General features: G+C 42.9%; 3 protein-coding genes across 3 annotated transcripts; all 3 read left to right on the top strand.

The window, feature by feature from the left end:
- The first annotated feature begins 5,160 nt into the window (after positions 1 to 5,160).
- On the top strand, positions 5,161 to 6,120 carry LOC128398976 (olfactory receptor 4K15-like). The gene has a single exon (XM_053360236.1). The coding sequence runs from the start codon at positions 5,161 to 5,163 to the stop codon at positions 6,118 to 6,120; it is 960 nt and encodes a 319-aa protein (XP_053216211.1).
- A 4,529-nt stretch (positions 6,121 to 10,649) lies between these two features.
- Positions 10,650 to 11,603, top strand: LOC128398977 (olfactory receptor 4K14-like). Its single transcript, XM_053360237.1, has one exon. The coding sequence runs from the start codon at positions 10,650 to 10,652 to the stop codon at positions 11,601 to 11,603; it is 954 nt and encodes a 317-aa protein (XP_053216212.1).
- A 6,621-nt stretch (positions 11,604 to 18,224) lies between these two features.
- LOC128398978 (olfactory receptor 4K14-like) lies at positions 18,225 to 19,184 on the top strand. The gene has a single exon (XM_053360239.1). It carries the CDS (start codon positions 18,225 to 18,227, stop codon positions 19,182 to 19,184), a length of 960 nt encoding a protein of 319 aa, XP_053216214.1.
- The last annotated feature ends 276 nt before the right edge of the window (positions 19,185 to 19,460 follow it).

The raw sequence follows: 19,460 nt of genomic DNA on the forward strand, positions 1-19,460 counted from the left end.
TCAGTAAGCAGTGAAAGCAAAAGTATGTCTACTCCCAAGCATGCCCTACTGAATTCAGTAGGGCTTACTCCCAGGAAAGTAAGTTTAGCTGAACTAAGTGGTGCTTATGCATACACAGATTCTACTTAGACCTCTGAGTGGGGAAACAGATGCAGCTTGACTAGTAAATCACTTAAACTACTCTTAAATTAGTTGCAAATATATTAAATATGATATATGGAAATTTATTTAATATTTTTATTAAATCTTCATTACATTTTAAGACCTTCCACCACTGCAGGGAGCCTCGTCAAGGCTCTTGGCTGCTGCAGGGAAGCACAGCGCACCTCTGCTGCCATGGGGAGGTACAGTGGGGGCCCCTGCTGCCATGGGGAGGTGAGGCAAGGCCCTCTGCTGCTGCACCAAAGCTTGGCACACCCTCTATCACCACAGATATGTATTGTAGTATATCAAGATATCATGACATTTAGCTGGTGATATATTGTGATGTTGAAAATCAGATATCGCCAAGCCCTAATCTGGATAATATTCCATTGATTGAAGTAGTAAAATCACACTCCAGTTTTCCCCATCTTTCTTGATCCTGTGTCATTTACCCAGGAAACCAAATTAGAAGTCAAACTAACACAGAATGTACCCTTAAGGACAGCTCTGTAACACTTGCTTCACAAAGTTTTACTTTTTAAACTAGCTCCCCGGGACCAGATAAGGCACCAGCAAATGCAATCCCCACTGGAGGGGAAATGAGCAATTAATTACTTCCACTCTCTCTCTATCTATTTACTCCTGATTTACTGATCATCCTGCTTTTTAGGTAGATCTCATCCTCGCAACACACACAGCCAGCAGATGGAACTCAACCAAACTGACGCTGAGCTGAACAGAGGTTGCTGCAGAAAACCTTAAGAAATATCTGCTTGGGTTTGCAGGTGAGTGAAAAAATAGTTGAGGGTGTATTAGATTTTTCCAAAGGGCAGGTCAAGGCTCTGGGATGAATGAAATTTTTCAGACTTCTCCAAGGAGCTGTCCAGCAGTTTCTATCTGCTGATCTGCTCTCTCCCCTTCTCTATCTCCAGCGCTCCACATGGCTTCTGGTGGCTAGATTGCTTCTGGACATAGGGGTAGCATAGAGACTGGTCATCATTGTAATTCTCCATCCAAAGCAACTGGAGACTATGTATAGTGCCTCCAGGATCAGAGCTGGCATGCCTCTCTATGCTGGAGAACAAAAGTGGAAGATGGCTGCTGCTCTCAAATTCTTTTTGTGGGTTTCTCATGGGCATCTGTCAGAAGACAGAACACTCAGCTAGATTACCGCAGCCTGATCTGGAATGAATCCATCCCAGCATGTTGTTAGAATACGGAGGTTAGGGAAGTGGTGTTCCTTTCTAAGGGAGGATATAAGAAGTTGAGCAATCAGAACTACCCCTCCAGATCAGACTGTGGCTCATATACACATTACAGTTCATTCCATTTTCCCACTATTTCCTGACCATCCATTTTCAAATTACATTGGCTCTTTTAAGAACTAAGGAGGAAAACAGTGTAAGTTTAGCCCCATTTCCATAATATTTCCAAATGATTTTTCTGGCAGCAAATAACATGGAAATTAGCACTAAATCTACGTTATATTCCACTATAGTTCTGGAAGTTGTTGTGTGAAAGATCAAATATAGTGTGGAAATTAACAGTTACATAAACTTTGGGGAAATGGCATAAACAATATGTGGATGCAGCCTGGGCCATCTAGCTGAACACTCTGTCTTCAGACAGTGCCAGATGTTTCTTTGGAAGGGAATCTCAAAATAGGGCATGATAGTGTCATCTGACTGTTCATAATTCTGTCAGTTATTTCCTCTGCCTCTGAACACACTATCATGCACAGGAGGCATTGAGATATCTTTGTGTGTTCACACATTTATTTCTGTAATTTATTCTTACTGAGTATCACTGCTGGGGCAACAAATTTCATAGGCTACCCATGAGATGTCCAGCTGGTTCCTTTCACTTTGCACAATAGAAAATCATGGGTGTTACATCTAAAGTGCCATCTACAGTAATACTGATATTGGCACCAAATGGGCTGCAACCAAAACAGGGCTGAGAAACAAGAGGGAAGAGCCAGCATCCTCAGTGGAACCTCGATAAGTCCCCCCAAAATGTTTGTTTCTAGAAAGTGGCTTTGGTGGGTGTTATAATGGAATGGACAAAGTGAATATTGTTTTTATATGGCACACAGATGAATCAGAAATTTGTTATTTTCTAAATCTTATTTTTCTGTCTTTCTCTTTTAACCTCTTTTCCACTCTTACTCTTTCTTTCTTTCTTTCTTTCTTTCTTTCTTTCTTTCTTTCTGTCTGTCTGTCTGTCTGTCTGTCTTTCTTATTTCTCTTTCTCTATTTCCTTCTACACCCCCACCCTTTTTGTGTTTTTATCTAGATACAGTAGTACCTCTGGTTACATACGCTTCAGGTTACATACACTTCAGGTTACAGACTCTGCTAACCCAGAAATAGTACCTCAGGTTAAGAAGTTTGCTTCAGGATGAGAACAGAAATCATGCTCCGGCGGCGCGGCGGCAGCAGGAGGCCCCATTAGCTAAAGTGGTTTTCAGGTTAAGAACAGTTTCAGGTTAAGAATGGACCTCCGGAACGAATTAAGTACTTAACCCGAGGTACCACTGTAAAAGTATTGGTTTGGTGTTTTATTAAAAGGGGAGAATATTAAGTTTTGAATTTTTCTCTATTAACCTTAATAAAAACTTTTTAAAATAAAGTAAGAAAGTAATATATTTTTTTAATTTAGAAAACAGCAAGGAAGCTGAATGTTGGAAGATTCAGGGCAGATGAAATCATAACTTTAAAAGAGGTTTAGACATACTAATGGAAGACAAGGTCACCAATCACTACCAGCAGCAATGGCTATGTTCTGCCTCCACAGTCACAGGCAGTGTTGCTTCTGAACACCCGTTGCTGAAAACCTCAGGAAGTGAAATTGCTCTTGTGCTCAGGTCCTGCTTTCCATGTTTGCCACAGGCTACTGTTGGCTACTGTGAGAACAGGATGCTGGACTAGATGGGCTATTGGCCTGATCCAGCAATATTTTATTACGTTCTTACGGGGGGAGAATCCTACCTCAAAACAGCCCAGTGAGGACTGAACCTGCTCAGAGTGCCAGCAGCCTGTTAATGTTTCTTCAGGGTGGCAGTGGAGAGATGGGAAGCTAGGAGATGGGGAACAGAGAGGGGGAGTGTCCAGGAAGAGGAGATGGCTAGCTGGGACACTCCACAGAGTACCACTCTGTGATTAGACCTAACTGAGTGCTACTAAGAAAGCAACTCTACTTTCACTACCAGCAACCCATCATATGCAGGGAACAATGGGAACTGGATGCAAACAATTTTGAGGAGAAAAATCAGGGCTCCTGACCACCCCACATTTCTTAAAAGAGGTGGGTGGACAATGTATTGGAAGGGGAGAATGGAACCAAGGCCTGGGATGTATTTAAGAGAGATGTGAAAAGGAAGACCATTTTAGGGCATTGATAAGGTGGGGAAGGGTCAGAGCTCATTGGCAGAGCAATTGCTCTTCATGCAGACGGTTCCAGGTTTAATCCTCAGCATCTCAAAGTAAGGTTGTGAATTCTCTCCTGGTTGTAAACTCTGGAAAACCACTGCCAGTCAGTGTAAACAGCGTTGAGGTAAATGGACTAATGGACTGCCTCAATAAAAAGCAAATTCCTATCTTAGGAAAAGACATCAAAAAAATATTAATTTCTGAAGAAAAATAAGATCAGCTTTTTCTTTCTCAACAATATTTCTTACCTACATCTTTTATTAGGCGAATTAAACCCTTTTGAATACCCCCCCCCAGTAATTTCATTAACTTAGTTTCTACACCTTAGTTTCTACACCTCAAAATAAAGGAAAGACCTGAAAACATGTTTTTTTAAAAAAAAACAGTGGAGAGAGGATGGATAAAGAAAGAGAAAAGAAAGTAAAAAATAGACAATCTGTTGGGAAATTACTTCATTCCAAAAACTCCTGTTGTCATTTTTATCTCTGTATCTCAGTTTGGTTTTTTGTGGTGGTGTTTTACAAAGTTCTGATAAACACTTTTGTATTGTCATGTAGTCCAGACATCTTAGCGCCATATCATCCTTGTGTTTTTTTTAACATTACGGGGCGGGGCTGGCAATAAAACGTTGAAAGCGAATGGGAAGAAAAGCAACACATATCATCATCAGCTATGACCACACACTCAACCACCCTGTCCCATCCATTAGAAACTACACTAGTATAATTAAATATAAAAGACACACAAACAAAAGGGAAATCAGTAGAGGTGCACTGAAACAAAAGCAATAGTAATAACGATAATTTATCTCTGCTTTTATTATTATTATTGTCTCTATGCCTCAGTTTTTTGTGTTTAACTTTTATATTTCAACTCCTTTTTGAACCTGCACTAGTTTCATTTGTTCATTTACTTTCTGCAACATAATTGTTCTACTTCTCAAAAATTGATTTTTTTCTTTTTTGCTCCATTGGTGTAACAAGACCTGTTCCAGAGTGCCTTCTCATCGCCCTTTGTATGCTAATAGCTCTGAATCTAAATCAGAACAAGAGAGGGAATGGCACAAGCCTCAACAGAGAGGCCTGGAGGGCTGGATTTGGTCCCTGAACCTGATATTCCTCATCCATGCTCTAACCCAGCACTCTTAACAAACTATTGTTCCCAGTATTCCCATGGTGTGTCATTTTCTGGTTCACCTCAGGCAGCAAGTTACCTTGGGCTGGTCCTGCTTTCTATAAGTTTGGGAGCCTATGACCCTTTGGACATTTGTTTGGACTCTTGACTCCCATCATCCTGAGCCAGCATGCTCAGGGATGACAGGAGATGGAGTCCGACAGCATCTGAATGGCCACAGATGATACTGATTTGGATGCAGCAATAGTACGATGCAGCATATATCACCCTATGATGTTTTTGTGGACATTGTACAAATCACTAGGACAGTAGCCTCAGGACCCAGCCAAGAATAATAGCAGCTGACAAACAGATACATCATTTGCTGATTTTACCTAAAGCTTTGATGGAATAATCTCATTACCCTTGCCTTTCTCCCTTTCCTATTTTTACAGAGATATGCACAAAGGGAATGATGTCGGCAAACCAGACAGTGGTGACTGAGTTTGCCCTGCTGGGCCTCTCTGAAACATGGGAAGTCCAGCTCATCTTATTTGTTGTCTTCCTCCTTCTCTACATTGGTACGCTCTTCAGCAACATCCTCATATTCTCAGCAATTTTCAGGGATCAGCGCCTTTCAGATTCACCCATGTTCTTTCTGCTAGGTCAGCTGGCCTTCCAGGACCTCTGCCTGTCCTCCTTTGCCATCCCAAGATCCCTCTTTGATTATGTTGCCAAATGCCATGTCATCTCCTTTGATGGCTGCATGGCACAAATCTTCTTTGTCCATGTCTTTACAGGCAGCGAGATGCTCCTATTAGTGGCCATGGCCTATGACCGCTACGTAGCCATCTGTCATCCTCTCCACTATGTTTCACTCATGAGCCGGTATCATTGCATTGGGCTTGTGCTTGCTTCTTGGGCTGGTGGGCTCCTCCATGGCACTGTGCAACTGTGTTTCATCATTAATGTGCCTTTCTGTGGGCCCAATCAGGTGGACAGTTTCTTCTGTGACCTCCCATTGGTCATCAAGTTGGCTTGCATTGACACCTACCCCCTGGAGGTCATGATGGTCACCAACAGTGGCATTTTGTCACTGGTGTCTTTTGTTGGACTGCTCATCTCATACGGATTCATCCTCTACACAATCCGCTCCAGGGGTCCCTCTGAAGGGACCACCAAGGCTGCCTCCACATGCACCTCTCACCTCATTGTGGTCACCATGTACTTTGGGCCCTGTTTGTTCATTTACCTGCGTCCATCTGCCCGGTTCATGATTGATAAAGTTCTCTGTGTCTTCTACACCTGTGTCACCCCCTTGCTGAACCCAGCTATCTATGCTTTGAAGAACAAGGAGATGAAAGCGGCCATTGGAAGCCTGTTGGCCAGGCTTTCTGGGCAGGTTTCCGCTCAGGGCCGTCCCCACCATTAGGCAGCCTGAGTCAGCCACATCCAGCAGCAGGTCACAAAAGGCAACAAATCATTGGTTATTTTATTTATTGTTCCCCTTACGTTTATACAAGGTGCAGAGAAAGTGGATAGGGAGATTTTCTCCTTTCCGAATCCTAAAACCCGGGCTCATCCAGTGGAGCTGAGAAGGAACTATTTATGCAGAGATGGACACAGTTGAACAATGAAATTTCCTACCACAAGGGATGGCACCATCTTCAACATCTTTAGCAGATTAAACAAATTCATGGAGAATAAAGCTTACGATGGCTAGTATCAGAAGCAGTAAACCCACAGTGGCTTGGGGAACAAGAGTGCTATTGAGTTCATCCAGCATAGCTGTTCTCATGACTGCTAGGGAAGGGAAATTGAGAGCTATTGAGGTCTCTTCCAACTGTACAATTCTGACTGTATTAGTCCTGGATTTAGCTGAAGGCTCAATGAAACTGGGCCAAAATGGCATTGGGCCAAGTTGGATTCAGACAGCACTGGGTGGGCCCATGCTGGGCTGGGCCCCCAAGAGTCATCTAGAGTTGTGGGGTGGAGGGTGGGAATATTTCAAAGGACCGTTTCACCCTCCTACTCAGTTGTGGGTGGGAAAAGGCAAAGCAGCATCTCCTTTTTTTAACAATGAAATAAAAAATATTTTTAATAAATAAAACACGGATTGCTCTGCTGCAGTTGTTGGTTTTTTTTTTTTTTTTAGAATATGTGTGTGTTATTCTATAATGACATGTTCCCTTTATTCAAAAACAGTAGTGGAATTTTCTACCACAATGGGCACTGTTCCCCGTACTTGCAATGACTGGTTGGGTACAGAAGGGATGAGACAATTTTTCGGGCATCCATGTCCCAGGCTGTACGGAGCTTTGGGCACCAACAGCAGGTCAAACCATTTGGGTAGCTGAAGCGGGAAATTGCACAAATTCAAGGGCTTGCACTTTCATTACCCCAACCTGTTTCAACCCAGGGAAAACACATCAAGGATCCAGACTCTGATCAAATTGGGGGGAGGGGTGTGTGCTAATACTGAATTAGTTTACACACACACAGACACACACACTATATGGTCAGCTATAGTAACAAACCAAGATGTATTTGTGTTTTCTTCTTATGGCAGTTAGAATGTTCATTAATAGTCCAACCTTGGAAAGACTCAAAATGGCTTACTCTGGATCACTGGGACAAGAAAGTATGGGATGTAGCCTTGATGAAAAAGCTGACTCAGCCACTACACCTGGCAATGAGCAGAAGAAAAAAGACTCTTTTGCTGAAAACTAGTGGAGCTTTATAACCTTGCTTAATAAAGAAAAAGCAGGCAAGCTAGTGCCTATGGGTTTTCAAAATATACGGCTGATTTAATAGACAGTGCAAGGGTGCCAGCTTGAATAAAATATTGGGAGGCAGGTAAGCCCCACCCCACATAATTGATCACAAGACATGGCATGCACACACAATTTGAATCCAATCAATACAAATTGAATGTCCATCAACTGGGGGGAGGGGCGCCCCCTCAAATCTTTTACTTTTGAAAGGGGCAAAGGAACCTTGGCCCCTAAGAGTTGGATCCTATTGACATGTGAATCGACTGCTGTCCAAGGAGATCCACTTTAGCTTTCTTCCATGTTGCCAACACAAACTGTTAATTTTTTTATCCCTTGCAATGTACCCAGGAAACCAAATTAGAACTCAAACCAGCACAGAATGTACCCTTGAGATCAGCTGTGTAACACTTACCTGAAAAGTATTACTTTTCTAATTAGCTGCAGAAAAGCAGATAAGGCAGCAGCAAATGCAGCCCCCATCAGAAGAAAATGAGCAATTAATTACAATTGCCAGCACAAACACACACACACACACACACACACACACACACACACTATTTGCACCTGATTTGCTTGTTCATCCTGCCTTTTAAGCAGAGATCTCATCCACACAGGGATCTCATCCCCATACCACTCACCGGCAGGAGGAGGAACTGGATCAAGCAACTCCATGCTGATGCTGAGCTGAACAGAAGTTGATGCAGAAAACCTCAATGGATATCTACTGGGATTGGCAGGTGGGTGAAGAAACAGTTGAGAGTGTATTAGATTTTTCAAAAATGCAAGTGTGAAACTCTGGGAAGAATGGCATACTACAGCTCCTCCAAGAGCTCCTCAGCAGTTTCCATCTGCTGGTGTTCTCTTTTTCCCTCTCTTACTCCAGTGAATCACGTGCCTTTTAGTGGCTGGATTACAGATGGATACAGGGGTAGCATAGGACTGGTCAGTATTATTAGGATGTAATTGTCCATTCAAAACCTTCAGTACCATAGGTGTAATACCTCTGAATACCAGGGCAAAGCAGCAGGAGAGGACTACTGTATCCATGCTCTGTGAGATTCTTGTAGGCATCTGATTGACCACTGCCAGAAGAAAGAATACTCTGCTAGATGGTCAAAGCCTGCTCTAGAATGGTTCAGTCCTAGCATGCTGTTGGAATACTAAGTTTGGGAAGTGGAGTTCTTTGCTAAGGGAGATTGTAAGAAACTGGGAAATCAGGTATCATTCCAGATCAGGTTGTGGCTTGTATACACGTAGCAATTTATTCTATTTTCCTTGTGTTTTCCTTATCATTATTAAATTTCACATTACACTGGAGCTTTCACATGATGGGAAATACTTTTCAAATGACAGGCGAATATAGCGTGGGTTCAGTCCTCAATTCCATAGTTTGCAACTGATTTTTTTCTGGCAGCAAATAACATGGAAATTAGCACTAAAATTGTTCTGCTGGCGATGAAATAAGCTGCCATGAGAGTGCATCCTCTGGCCATTTATCTGAGCAATCTGTCTTCTGACAGTGCCCCAAAACTTGCTTCTTTGGATAGGAGTCACAAAACAGGACATGATAATGTATCTGGCATGTTAATAATTCTGTTGAATTTTTTCTTCTGCCTCTGAACATGTTATCATGGGTAGAAGTTACTGAGAAATCTGTGTGTCTTTGTGTGTGTCTATAATTTATTCTTACTGGTTTTTATAATACAAAGAAGCAATCAATCTCACAGGCTACCCCAGAGCTGTCTAGCTAGTTCTTTTCACTTTGCACAACACACCATCATGGTTGTAAGTTACTACAGTGCTGTCTAATAGTGATCTTAGCACCAACAGGACTGTAGCTAAAACAGGAACCCTAAGAAATACAATCATCATCATCATCATTATCTTTCAGTAAACACCAATGAAGTTACCGTATTTTTTGCTCTATAAGACTCACTTTTTCCCTCCTAAAAAGTAAGGGGAAATGTGTGTGCGTCTTATGGAGCGACTGCGGGCTGCACAGCTATCACAGAAGCCAGAACAGCAAGAGGGATCGCTGCTTTCGCTGCACAGCGATCCCTCTTGTTGTTCTGCTTCTGAGATTCAGAATATTTTTTTCTTGTTTTCCTCTTCCAAAACCTAGGTGCGTCTTATGGTCTGGTGCGTCTTATAGGGCGAAAAATACGGTAATTCAGGGCAGATGAAAGTACTTCGGGAGTCAGTGATTGCCACCAAGTTGGATGGTTTTTAAAGGTAAACCTTTGAACAACACAATAAGAGCAGATGCAGTTCAATTATGCAGATGGCCAAAGGGGTACATTAAGAGCATCTCAGGTCTGCAACCAGAATCCTGACATGCAGTCTCTGTCACACCCACCCTAGTGGTGGAGCTGCCACTAAGTCAAGAGCTATGTGAAAGCACTAGGCAGCTCAGGCTTTCTTCTCCACAGTCATCTGTGGATGGTAACACCTCCTGAGAATCTCCCCCAATCTCTTCTATAGAAGCTCTGAAGAGACCCAAAACGTGATACTCAGGGTTACGTTGCATTTTGGAAAGTGGTCTACTTCTTAGGAAGGTGGATCGTTGCTGAGTTGGAGGTGGGTGAATGTACAAAACATTGGGCAAAAGGTCAGTATATTTTAGGGGAACTGAAAAGATGGAGAAGGGTAATAAATCATTGGTAGAGCATAGCTTTACATTGAAAAGGTCCCAGATAGGTTTGTGAATGTTCATGTGCCTTAAGATCTGAACAGCCCCTGCCAGACAGTGTAGACTAGACTGAGCTAAATGGACCAATGTTCTGACTCAACGTACGTACGTGTGTGTGTGTGTGTGTGTGTGTGTGTGTAGACCACTTCCAAGTGTTTTTCTGCTTCTCCCATGCTTTTTAGGCATTTGTCTAAGTGGTTTTGCCTTTGTCTGCTGCTATCCTCCAGAAAACCCACTCTTTAGCGCCAAATTGCAACAAATAGCAATCCACAGAAAACCCTATCGCTGTTTGTCACGGTTCAGTGCTAAAATACGGGTTTTCCCAGGTAAAATGGCAGGGGAAATGGAAATGTGTATGAGCACTCAGACCCCAGCCAAGAATAACAGCAGTTAACACAGATACACACTTTCCTGATTTAACATAAGGCTGTGATGGAAGTATCTCATTACTGTCTCCTTTCTCCCTCCCCAGTCTACACAGTGATATGCAAGAAGGGAATGATGTGGGAAAACCAGACAATGGTGACTGAGTTTGTTCTGCTGGGCCTCTATGAAACATGGGAAGCCCAACTTTTCATATTTATCCTCTTCCTTGTCCTTTATGTGGCTACTCTCTTCAGCAACATTCTTATTTCCTCAGCAATTTTCAGGGATCACCACCTTTCAGATTCACCCATGTTCTTTCTGCTGGGTCAACTGGCTTTCCTGGACCTCTGCCTGTCCTCCTTTGCCATCCCAAAATCTCTCTTTGATTACATTGCTCAACACCAAGCCATCTCCTTTGATGGCTGCATGGCACAAATCTTCTTCATCCATTTCTTTGGAGGCAGTGAGATGCTTTTGCTGATAGTCATGGCCTATGACCGGTATGTGGCCATCTCCCATCCTCTCCGCTATGCCTCACTCATGAACCGACACCATTGCATGGCATTTATCCTTGCCTCCTGGGCTGGTGGGTTCCTCCATGCTACTGTGCAACTGGGTTTCATCATTAATGTGCCTTTTTGTGGACCCAATCGAGTGGACAGCTTCTTCTGTGACCTCCCCTTGGTCATCAAGTTGGCCTGCACTGAAACCTACCCCCTGGAGGTCATGATGGTCACCAACAGTGGCATTTTGTCACTGGTGTGTTTTATTGGCCTGCTTCTCTCGTATGGATTCATTTTCTACACAATCCGATCCCGGTCCTCTTCTGAAAGAACCACCAAGGCTACCTCCACATGTACATCTCACCTCATTGTGGTCACTATGTACTTTGGGCCCATTATGTTCATTTACTTACGTCCATCCACCCAGTTCATGATTGATAAAATGCTCTCTGTCTTCTATACCTCCATTACCCCCTTGCTGAACCCAGCTATCTATGCTTTGAAGAACAAGAAGATGAAGGCTGCCATTGGACGTCTGCTCTCAAGGTTTTCTAGGCAGGTTTCCTCTCAGGGTCAGCCCTGATGTTAGGTAGCATGAGATGCTTCTCTCTGTGTCACAAAAGAGCAGTAAATTGTTAGTTATTAAATTTACTGCATCTCTAGCATTTTGTACACAGTGTTCAGAAAGTGGATTAGAGGTTCTTCTCATTCTCTTCATGCAGTGGAGCTGAAAAGGACATTCTTTTTTTAGACAACACACACCTGAACAACACAATTTGCTAGCACTAGTGAGGACCATCAACTTGGAGGTCTTGTTTAGACAAGTTAACGGAGGGTAAGTATATCAATGGCTACTATTCCTGATGGCTATGCTACTACCAGTATCAGAGGCCATATGCCCTAGAATACCAATTACTTGGGGAACATGATTGGGAGAATGCTGTTCAGCTCGTGTTGTGTTTGTAGGTTTCTCCTAGACATGGCTGGCCACTGTAAAAACAGGATGTAGGACTAGATGGCTGGTGATGCGTAAGGGAACAGTAGACATCTCTGTTAGGGTACTGCCCTGGATTTGGCTGAAGGCTGAACCAAACTGGGCCAGTCTGGGTTTAGGCTGTATCTGGATGAGATAGTCTCAGATTGCCCTGTATTGGGTTGGACCACCACAAGTCATCAGGAGTTGTCAGGGTTAAGGTTATAGGTGGGTAAGCTGCAGGGGTGTGTTCCCTGTGCAGAATGCCATGGTGAATCAGAACACTCGGCATTCATTCCAGCTGGTTTCAGGATGTTCCTATGCAAGCACCTTCCAGAAGGTAAGCAGTACGTAACAGAATTAAACTTTCCTGTTCTCAGATGAATGCTCTGCCACAGATAGCTTTTTAGAATATAAGTGTGATATGCAGTGATTTATTTTGTATCCACTGGGATCTTCACTCTGCTGTTATAGCAAATGAATCTCATGTAGTGTCCAGAGCACTGTATAGTCCTGTTGCGTTGGATGAGTTATAGTTAGTAAGGCTGTAGATGTGGACAAGATGCTTGGATCAGTCAGGACGACCACTTGTATTCTGGATCCTTGCTCTTCATGGATGATAAAAACTAGCAAGGAGGGGATAGCTGGCTGAGCCAGGGAGATAATGAATGCCTCCTTGTGAGAGGGGATGGTCCCTGCCTACTTGGAGAGGCAGTAGTAATACCACTCTTCAAGAAACCCTCATTGGATTCAGAAAATCTACTGGCCAGTTCTCCCCTTCCAGGGCAAGGTTTTTGACTGGGTGGTCATAGACCAGATCCAGGAAACTGATTGTCTAAATCCATTTTACAAAAAATGATAAATCTTCAATAAAACTGTTACAACCGTAATTTAAAACAAACAGAAGGTTTAAACCACAATAGAATAGAGTCCAGGGCTCAGCAGGGGGCCGGCCCACTGTCCCTCAGACCTTGTGGGGGACTGGACTATATTTTAGAAGAAGAAAAAATGAACAAATTCCTATGCCCCACAAATAACCCAGAGATGCATTTTAAATAAAAGCATACATTCTACTCATGTAAAAACACCAGGCAGGCTCTACAAATAACCCAGAGATGCATTTTAAATAAAAGGACACATTCTATCCATGTAAAAACATGCTGATTCCCGGACCATCCGCGGACCAGATTGAGACGGAGATTGGGCCGGATCCTGCCCCCGGGCCTTAGTTTGCCTACCCATGGAATAGACTAAAACAAATTACAACTCATACAAACTTTCTATACATCTGTATAGCTTTGTCTAAATAAAAATGTCAGCACAGACAAGAGACTCTTCATATTTAAGTAGAATTTTCTATCTCAAGGGCCACAATGACCTGCAATGACCAGTTGGTACAGAAGGAATAAGATTATCAATCAGGTATCCAGGTCCCAGTCTGTACGGAGCTATGGATACCAGTGACTTTATTTTGGTACCTAAGGCAAGAAATTGCACAAATTCTAGGGCTGTGCTCAATTCTGCCCTCACCCCCCCACCTGGGAAGATCCAGAAGAAAGCCAGCCAGTTTACAGACCCAAATCAATGTATGGTGCAGTGGGGTTAATATTGAATTAGTCTTAATTTAGAGTCCAAGTAAATATATGGTCAGATATAGGAACAAACCGAGATGCTACTAACAAGAAATTAATTGTTTCAATACACATTGAAACAGACTTGAAGCCCATACTGAAGGGAGGTTTCAACCTTGTGGACTTTTCTCCACTCTTAGAAGGATGGATGGGGAAGTCCAAATTTGACTTCTCCATACTTATACCTCTGTAAGTCCAATACAGGACACTGGATTCTATTCTAATTTCTTGGGGTTCCTATAACTAAGGGTTATGCACATTCGTTTTGTTTTGTCCTTTTAAATGACTCTTATTTCTTTAGATTTAGGAGTGTGCTAGGATACTAGGATTAAAAGAAACCTGTCACTGTACTGCACTGATTAGATTGTAACAACTGAGATCTCTTTTTTCCAAGACCACAGTGTAATAAAAGTTTGCTTTTGAAATTCTCTGTGTTGTGAATTTCTTGGTTTGGAATTGTTTAGGCACACATTCAAGGCATCATGTGTTTGACTCCCACAACATATCCACCTCTCACACGTGTGTGTTTTGGGGTTCATGGGTGAATCATGTATGCACATATGTTCCTAAAGGCACATGTAATATTGGTGGTGGACTGCCTGAGCACTTGGGAAATAGGATGGCCACAAATTATCTTGCTAATCTTGTCATCCACTTAATAACATGTCCTTCCTTCCTTCTTTCCTGATAGGTACAGTTGGATATTAGTCAATTGCTGCAGGTGGTGAGATCACACATTTGGAAAATTTGTGGGGTAATCAAACCCTTGCTTCTTACCACCTTTTTTGATCCCTTGCCATCTACCCAGGAAACCAAACCAGAAGTCAAACGAACACACAGTGCACCCCTGTGGATTGCTGTGTACCATGTTCCTTAGTGACAAATAATTACTTTTTTCTCTACCTCCCCAAGAGCAGAAAGTGCAGATAAGGCACCAACGAATGCAGTCCCCTTTCAAAAAGAATGAGCAATTAATCGCACACACACACACAATTTACTCTTGACTTGCTGTTCAGCCTTTGGAGCAGATAGATCATCACCAGAGATGTCTCATGTGCATAGCACTCACAGGCAGCAGATGGAACCGGATCAATCAGCTCCAAACTGATGCTGATCCTGAGTAGAAGAAATTGCTGCTGAAAACCTCAAGAAATATCTGCTGGGATTTGCAGGTGGGTGAAAAAATAGTTGAGGGTGTATTAGATTTTTCCAAAACACAAGTGCGAAACTCCGCGGAAAATGACATATTGCAGACTCCTCCAAGGAGCTGTCCAGCAGTTTCTATCTGCTGATCTGCTTTCTCCCCCTCTCTGTCTCCAGCGCTCCACATGCCTCCTATTGGTGGCTAGATTGTTTATGGGCATAGAGGCAGCATAGAGACTGGTCATCATTGTTAGGATGCAATTCTCCATCCAGAGCACTGGAGACTATATATAATACCTCCAGTATTGAAGGTGGCATGTGTCTCAATGGTGGAGAACAGTGGAAGATGGCTGTTGCTGCTTTCAAGTTCTGTTCCTGGGTTTCTCATAGGCATCTGTTTGACTGCTGTCAGAAGACAGAACACTCAGCTTACCACAGCCTGATCTGGAATGGATTCGTCCCAGCATACTGTTGGAATACTGAGGTTAGGGAAGTGGTGTTCCTTTCTAAGGGAGAATATAAGGACATGAGAACTCAGAACTACCTTTCCAGGTCAGACACTGGCTATTATACACATAGCAGTTCATTCCATTTCCCCAGTGTTTCCCTGACTGTTAATTTTCACATTCCATTATACAATGTAAAAACCACATCCAGAACTATAGAAGGGTATAGCAGATGTTTAGCCCTCGTTTCCGTATTATTTGCAAAGGATTTTTTTTTTTTGGCAGCAAACAGCACAGAAATTAGCACCAAGGTTTTGCTATGTTCAACTATAGTTCTGGAAGTAGCTTTTATGTCATGTGAAAGCTCAAATATAATGTGGAAATGAACAGTTAGAGAAATGTCAGAGAAATGGAATAAACTGACATGTGAATGCAACTTATGACCAACTAGCTGAGTACTCTTTCAGCTGCAGGAAAATGCAGGAGGGGGGGGAGAGTGCTTTTCTGTGCAGGTCTCCTTTGTGGGTTTCCCAAAAGAGTTTGTTTGGGCACTGTGAGAGTAGTACACTGGATTAGATGAGTCATTGGCCTGATCCAAGAGGGTTCCCTGGTCTTCTTAAAGAGGGGAAACAAAATCCACCTCAAAACAGCCCAGTGAGGTCTGAACATGCCCAGTGGTCACAAGAGTTCTAATATTCTTTTCTGGGATTGTGTGGTGGCAGTGGGGAGATGGAAAACTGGGAGGGGGAGAATGGAGGGGAGAGACGGGTAGCTGGGTAGCTAAGACACTGAGACACTCCACAGAGCAACATTTTCTTCTCTTCTATTAACGTCTACAAAATTAGATCCGTCAGAGTGTCACCAAGAATAGATAACTGTGGCAACTCTACTTTCATTTCCAACAACCTTTTATGTGCAGGGAACAAGGGGAGCAGGGTTCAAACAACTGTGAGGAGGGACAAGATCTGGGTTCAAACTCACCACCCCACATTTATTGAAATATACCTTATTAGAAAGGGGGGGGTGGAACCAAGGTCAAGGATAGGTGTGAAAAGGGAGGAGGAAGCAAAAGTTAAACCTCAGTTGGGTGTACAATTTTAAGGCCAGTCTTTAAACAGCACAATAGGAGTGGATGCAGTTTAGTAATAAAGGTAGACAAAGGGGTACATTCAACGTCTGTCATATCTGCTTCTCACGGTGCTGAGATCCACTTTCTTTCACCTGACCCAGTAGTGGTGGAGGTGGTGCTAAATAAAAGCTGCATTGTGAGGGCACAGCTCCTGCTTTCTTCTTCATGGTCTCCTCCAGAGGCTAACATCCCTCTAGAATCTTATTCAATCTCCTCCTTCAGGAGCTCTGAAGAGTTCCAATGGCCTTTCTGTGCTCCAGGCACCCCATAGGGTTATATTGCCTTTTGGAAAATGGTCTGTTTCTTAGGAAAATGTATAGTTGGTGTGCAGACAAAACTTTAGGAAGGACAGTATATTTTAGAGGAATTGATTAGATGGAGAAGGGGCCTAGCTCAGTGATGAACCATCTGATCTGCACTCAGAAGGTCCCAGGTTTGATCCCCAGAATCTCCAAGTAGAGTTGTGAATTTTCTCTTGTCTGAATCCCTGAAAAGCCGCTTCCTGTCAATGTAGACAAGTACTAAGCTAAATGGACACTATCTGACCCAATATATGGCAGCTTCTGATCTTTCTAAAAGACAAAAAAAAACCTACACTAGTTTTCTGAAGTAATATAAAATTGACTTTCTCCTTTCTCAATGAACTTGCATTCCCACACATTTTATTATGGGAATTTCACCCTTTGGTATTTACAGGGGCAGGAATTCAATTCATTCTGTTATTGGCATACAAAAGATGAGGTGAAGTCTGTACAGTTCAACCGCCCTGAGATCTTTGAATGAACGGTAGTATATAAATTTAAATATAAAGAGGGGGGAAATAAAGAAAAGACCTCAAAAGGGGGAAAAATGAAAAGGAATAAAAGGAAAGTCAGTGGGCATGGGAGAAAGTAAAGAAATAAAAAAAATCTGTTGGGAAGTTACTTCATTCCCATGACTCCTATTACTATCTCTCTATTTCAGTTTGGTTGTTTATGTTTAACCTTTGCAATTCACCTCCTTTCGGAACCTGCACTAGTTTAATTTGTTCATCTATTCTCTGCAACATTCTTTCTCTATTTCTCAAGCATTGATTTGACATACTTCTTTTTTGAGTCTAATAATATTACAAGACGTGGTCCAGAGTGCCTTCTCATTCTTTCCATGGGTAGGTTAATATCCAGCCTCTCTTGAGATCTATAAGCAACTTGCACGTTTTTATAGCAATCAGTTCTCTGTTCTAATATACAATTAGCTTAAAGTTATGCCCCATTTGCCCCTGATCTTTTTTTGTTTGTGTAGGGATGTAAACATTTTTAATTCCCTTCTTTTATTCAAAACATGAGGGAGTATGATTGCAAGTCTCTCAATATGGTGTCCATTTCTAAGCAATTTCTCACTTGTCCAGTACCTAAACCTGATGGTTTCTTTGACACACAACTGATGGACTTGAGCAAACTGCACCTTGGATAGTCAGCCTTTCTTTTTTGTGGCATGTATGATTTATTCATTGCTCCAACTATGACTCAATGTAAGGCAGTAACATATAAATAAATCAAAGATAGGAAACCTATGACCCTTCAGATATTGGTAGGACTCATCCACAGCCAGCCTTGTCAGTGGTCAAAGAGAAAGGAAGTTGGAGTTCCGCAACACCTGAAAAGCCACATATTCTCCATCCCTGGTTCCTCGTACAGACAATAGTAAGTTAGATCGGGGAACAGTCTGAATCACTATAAGTCTTGCAATAATGTATGAACCACTCGGACTGGAGTCTCAGCACCCAGCTGAGAAGAATAACACACAAGACACACCCATTGCTGATTTCACCTAAAACTGTGAAGCAAGTATCTCATTACTCTCTCCTTTCTGCCCAATTTTCACAGTGATACACAAGGAGGGAATGGTGTGGTCAAACCAGACCATGACAACCGAGTTTGTCCTACTGGGCCTCTCTGAAACCAGGGAATTCCAACTCATCTTATTTGTCGTCTTCCTCTTCCTCTACATTGGTACTCTCTTCAGCAACACTCTCATCATCTTTGCGATTTTCAGGGATCACCGTCTTTCAGACTCACCCATGTTCTTTCTGCTGGCTCATTTGGCTTTCCTGGACCTCTGCCTGTGCTCCTTTGCCACTCCAAGATCTCTCTTTGATTATCTTGCCCAGCACCATGTCATCTCCTTCCATGGCTGCATGACACAAATCTTCTGCCTCCACTTCTTTGGAGGCATTGAGATGCTCCTGCTGATTGTTATGGCCTATGACCGGTATGTGGCCATCTCCCATCCTCTCCGCTATGCCTCACTCATGAACCGACGCCATTGCATGGCACTTCTCCTTGCTTCCTGGGCTGGTGGACTCCTCCATGCTACTGTGCAGTTGGCTTTCATCCTTAATGTGCCTTTTTGTGGACCCAATCAGGTGGACAGCTTCTATTGTGACCTCCCCTTGGTCATCAAGTTGGCCTGCACTGACACCTACCCCCTGGAGGTCATGATGGTCACCAACAGTGGCATTTTGTCACTGGTGTGTTTCATTGGCTTGCTTCTCTCGTATGGATTCATTCTCTACACAGTCTGCTCCCGGGCCTCTTCTGAAAGGACCACCAAGGCTGCCTCCACATGTACCTCTCACCTCATCGTGGTCACCATGTACTTTGGACCTATTATGTTTATTTACTTGCGTCCGTACACCCGGTTCATGATTGATAAGGTACTCTCTGTCTTCTACACTTCCATCACCCCCTTGCTGAACCCAGCTATCTATGCTTTGAAGAACAAAGAGATGAAGGCTGCATTGGGAAGTCTTTTGTCAAGGTTTTCTGGGCGGGTTTCCACTCAAGGCCAGGCCTGCCGTTAGGCAGCTTGCAGAGGCCCCCTGTGATGGCTGACACAAAAAAGCAGCAAACTTTTATTTTATTTACAGTTCCCCTTGCACACAAGGTGTGGGTAAAGTGGACAGGGATAAGTTTTCCTCCTCCTCTCCTAATTCCAGAACCCGGGCTCATCCAATGGAGCTGAAAAGGAAGCACTTCTTTACACAGCACACTGCTGAACAATCGAACTTACTACCACAGGTGAAAAATACACATGGACTTATAAAATTAGCATTTACTTCCATCAACCTCTCTGAACA

This window comes from Podarcis raffonei, chromosome 13 (assembly GCF_027172205.1).
Source record: "Podarcis raffonei isolate rPodRaf1 chromosome 13, rPodRaf1.pri, whole genome shotgun sequence".
Taxonomy (NCBI): domain Eukaryota; kingdom Metazoa; phylum Chordata; class Lepidosauria; order Squamata; family Lacertidae; genus Podarcis; species Podarcis raffonei.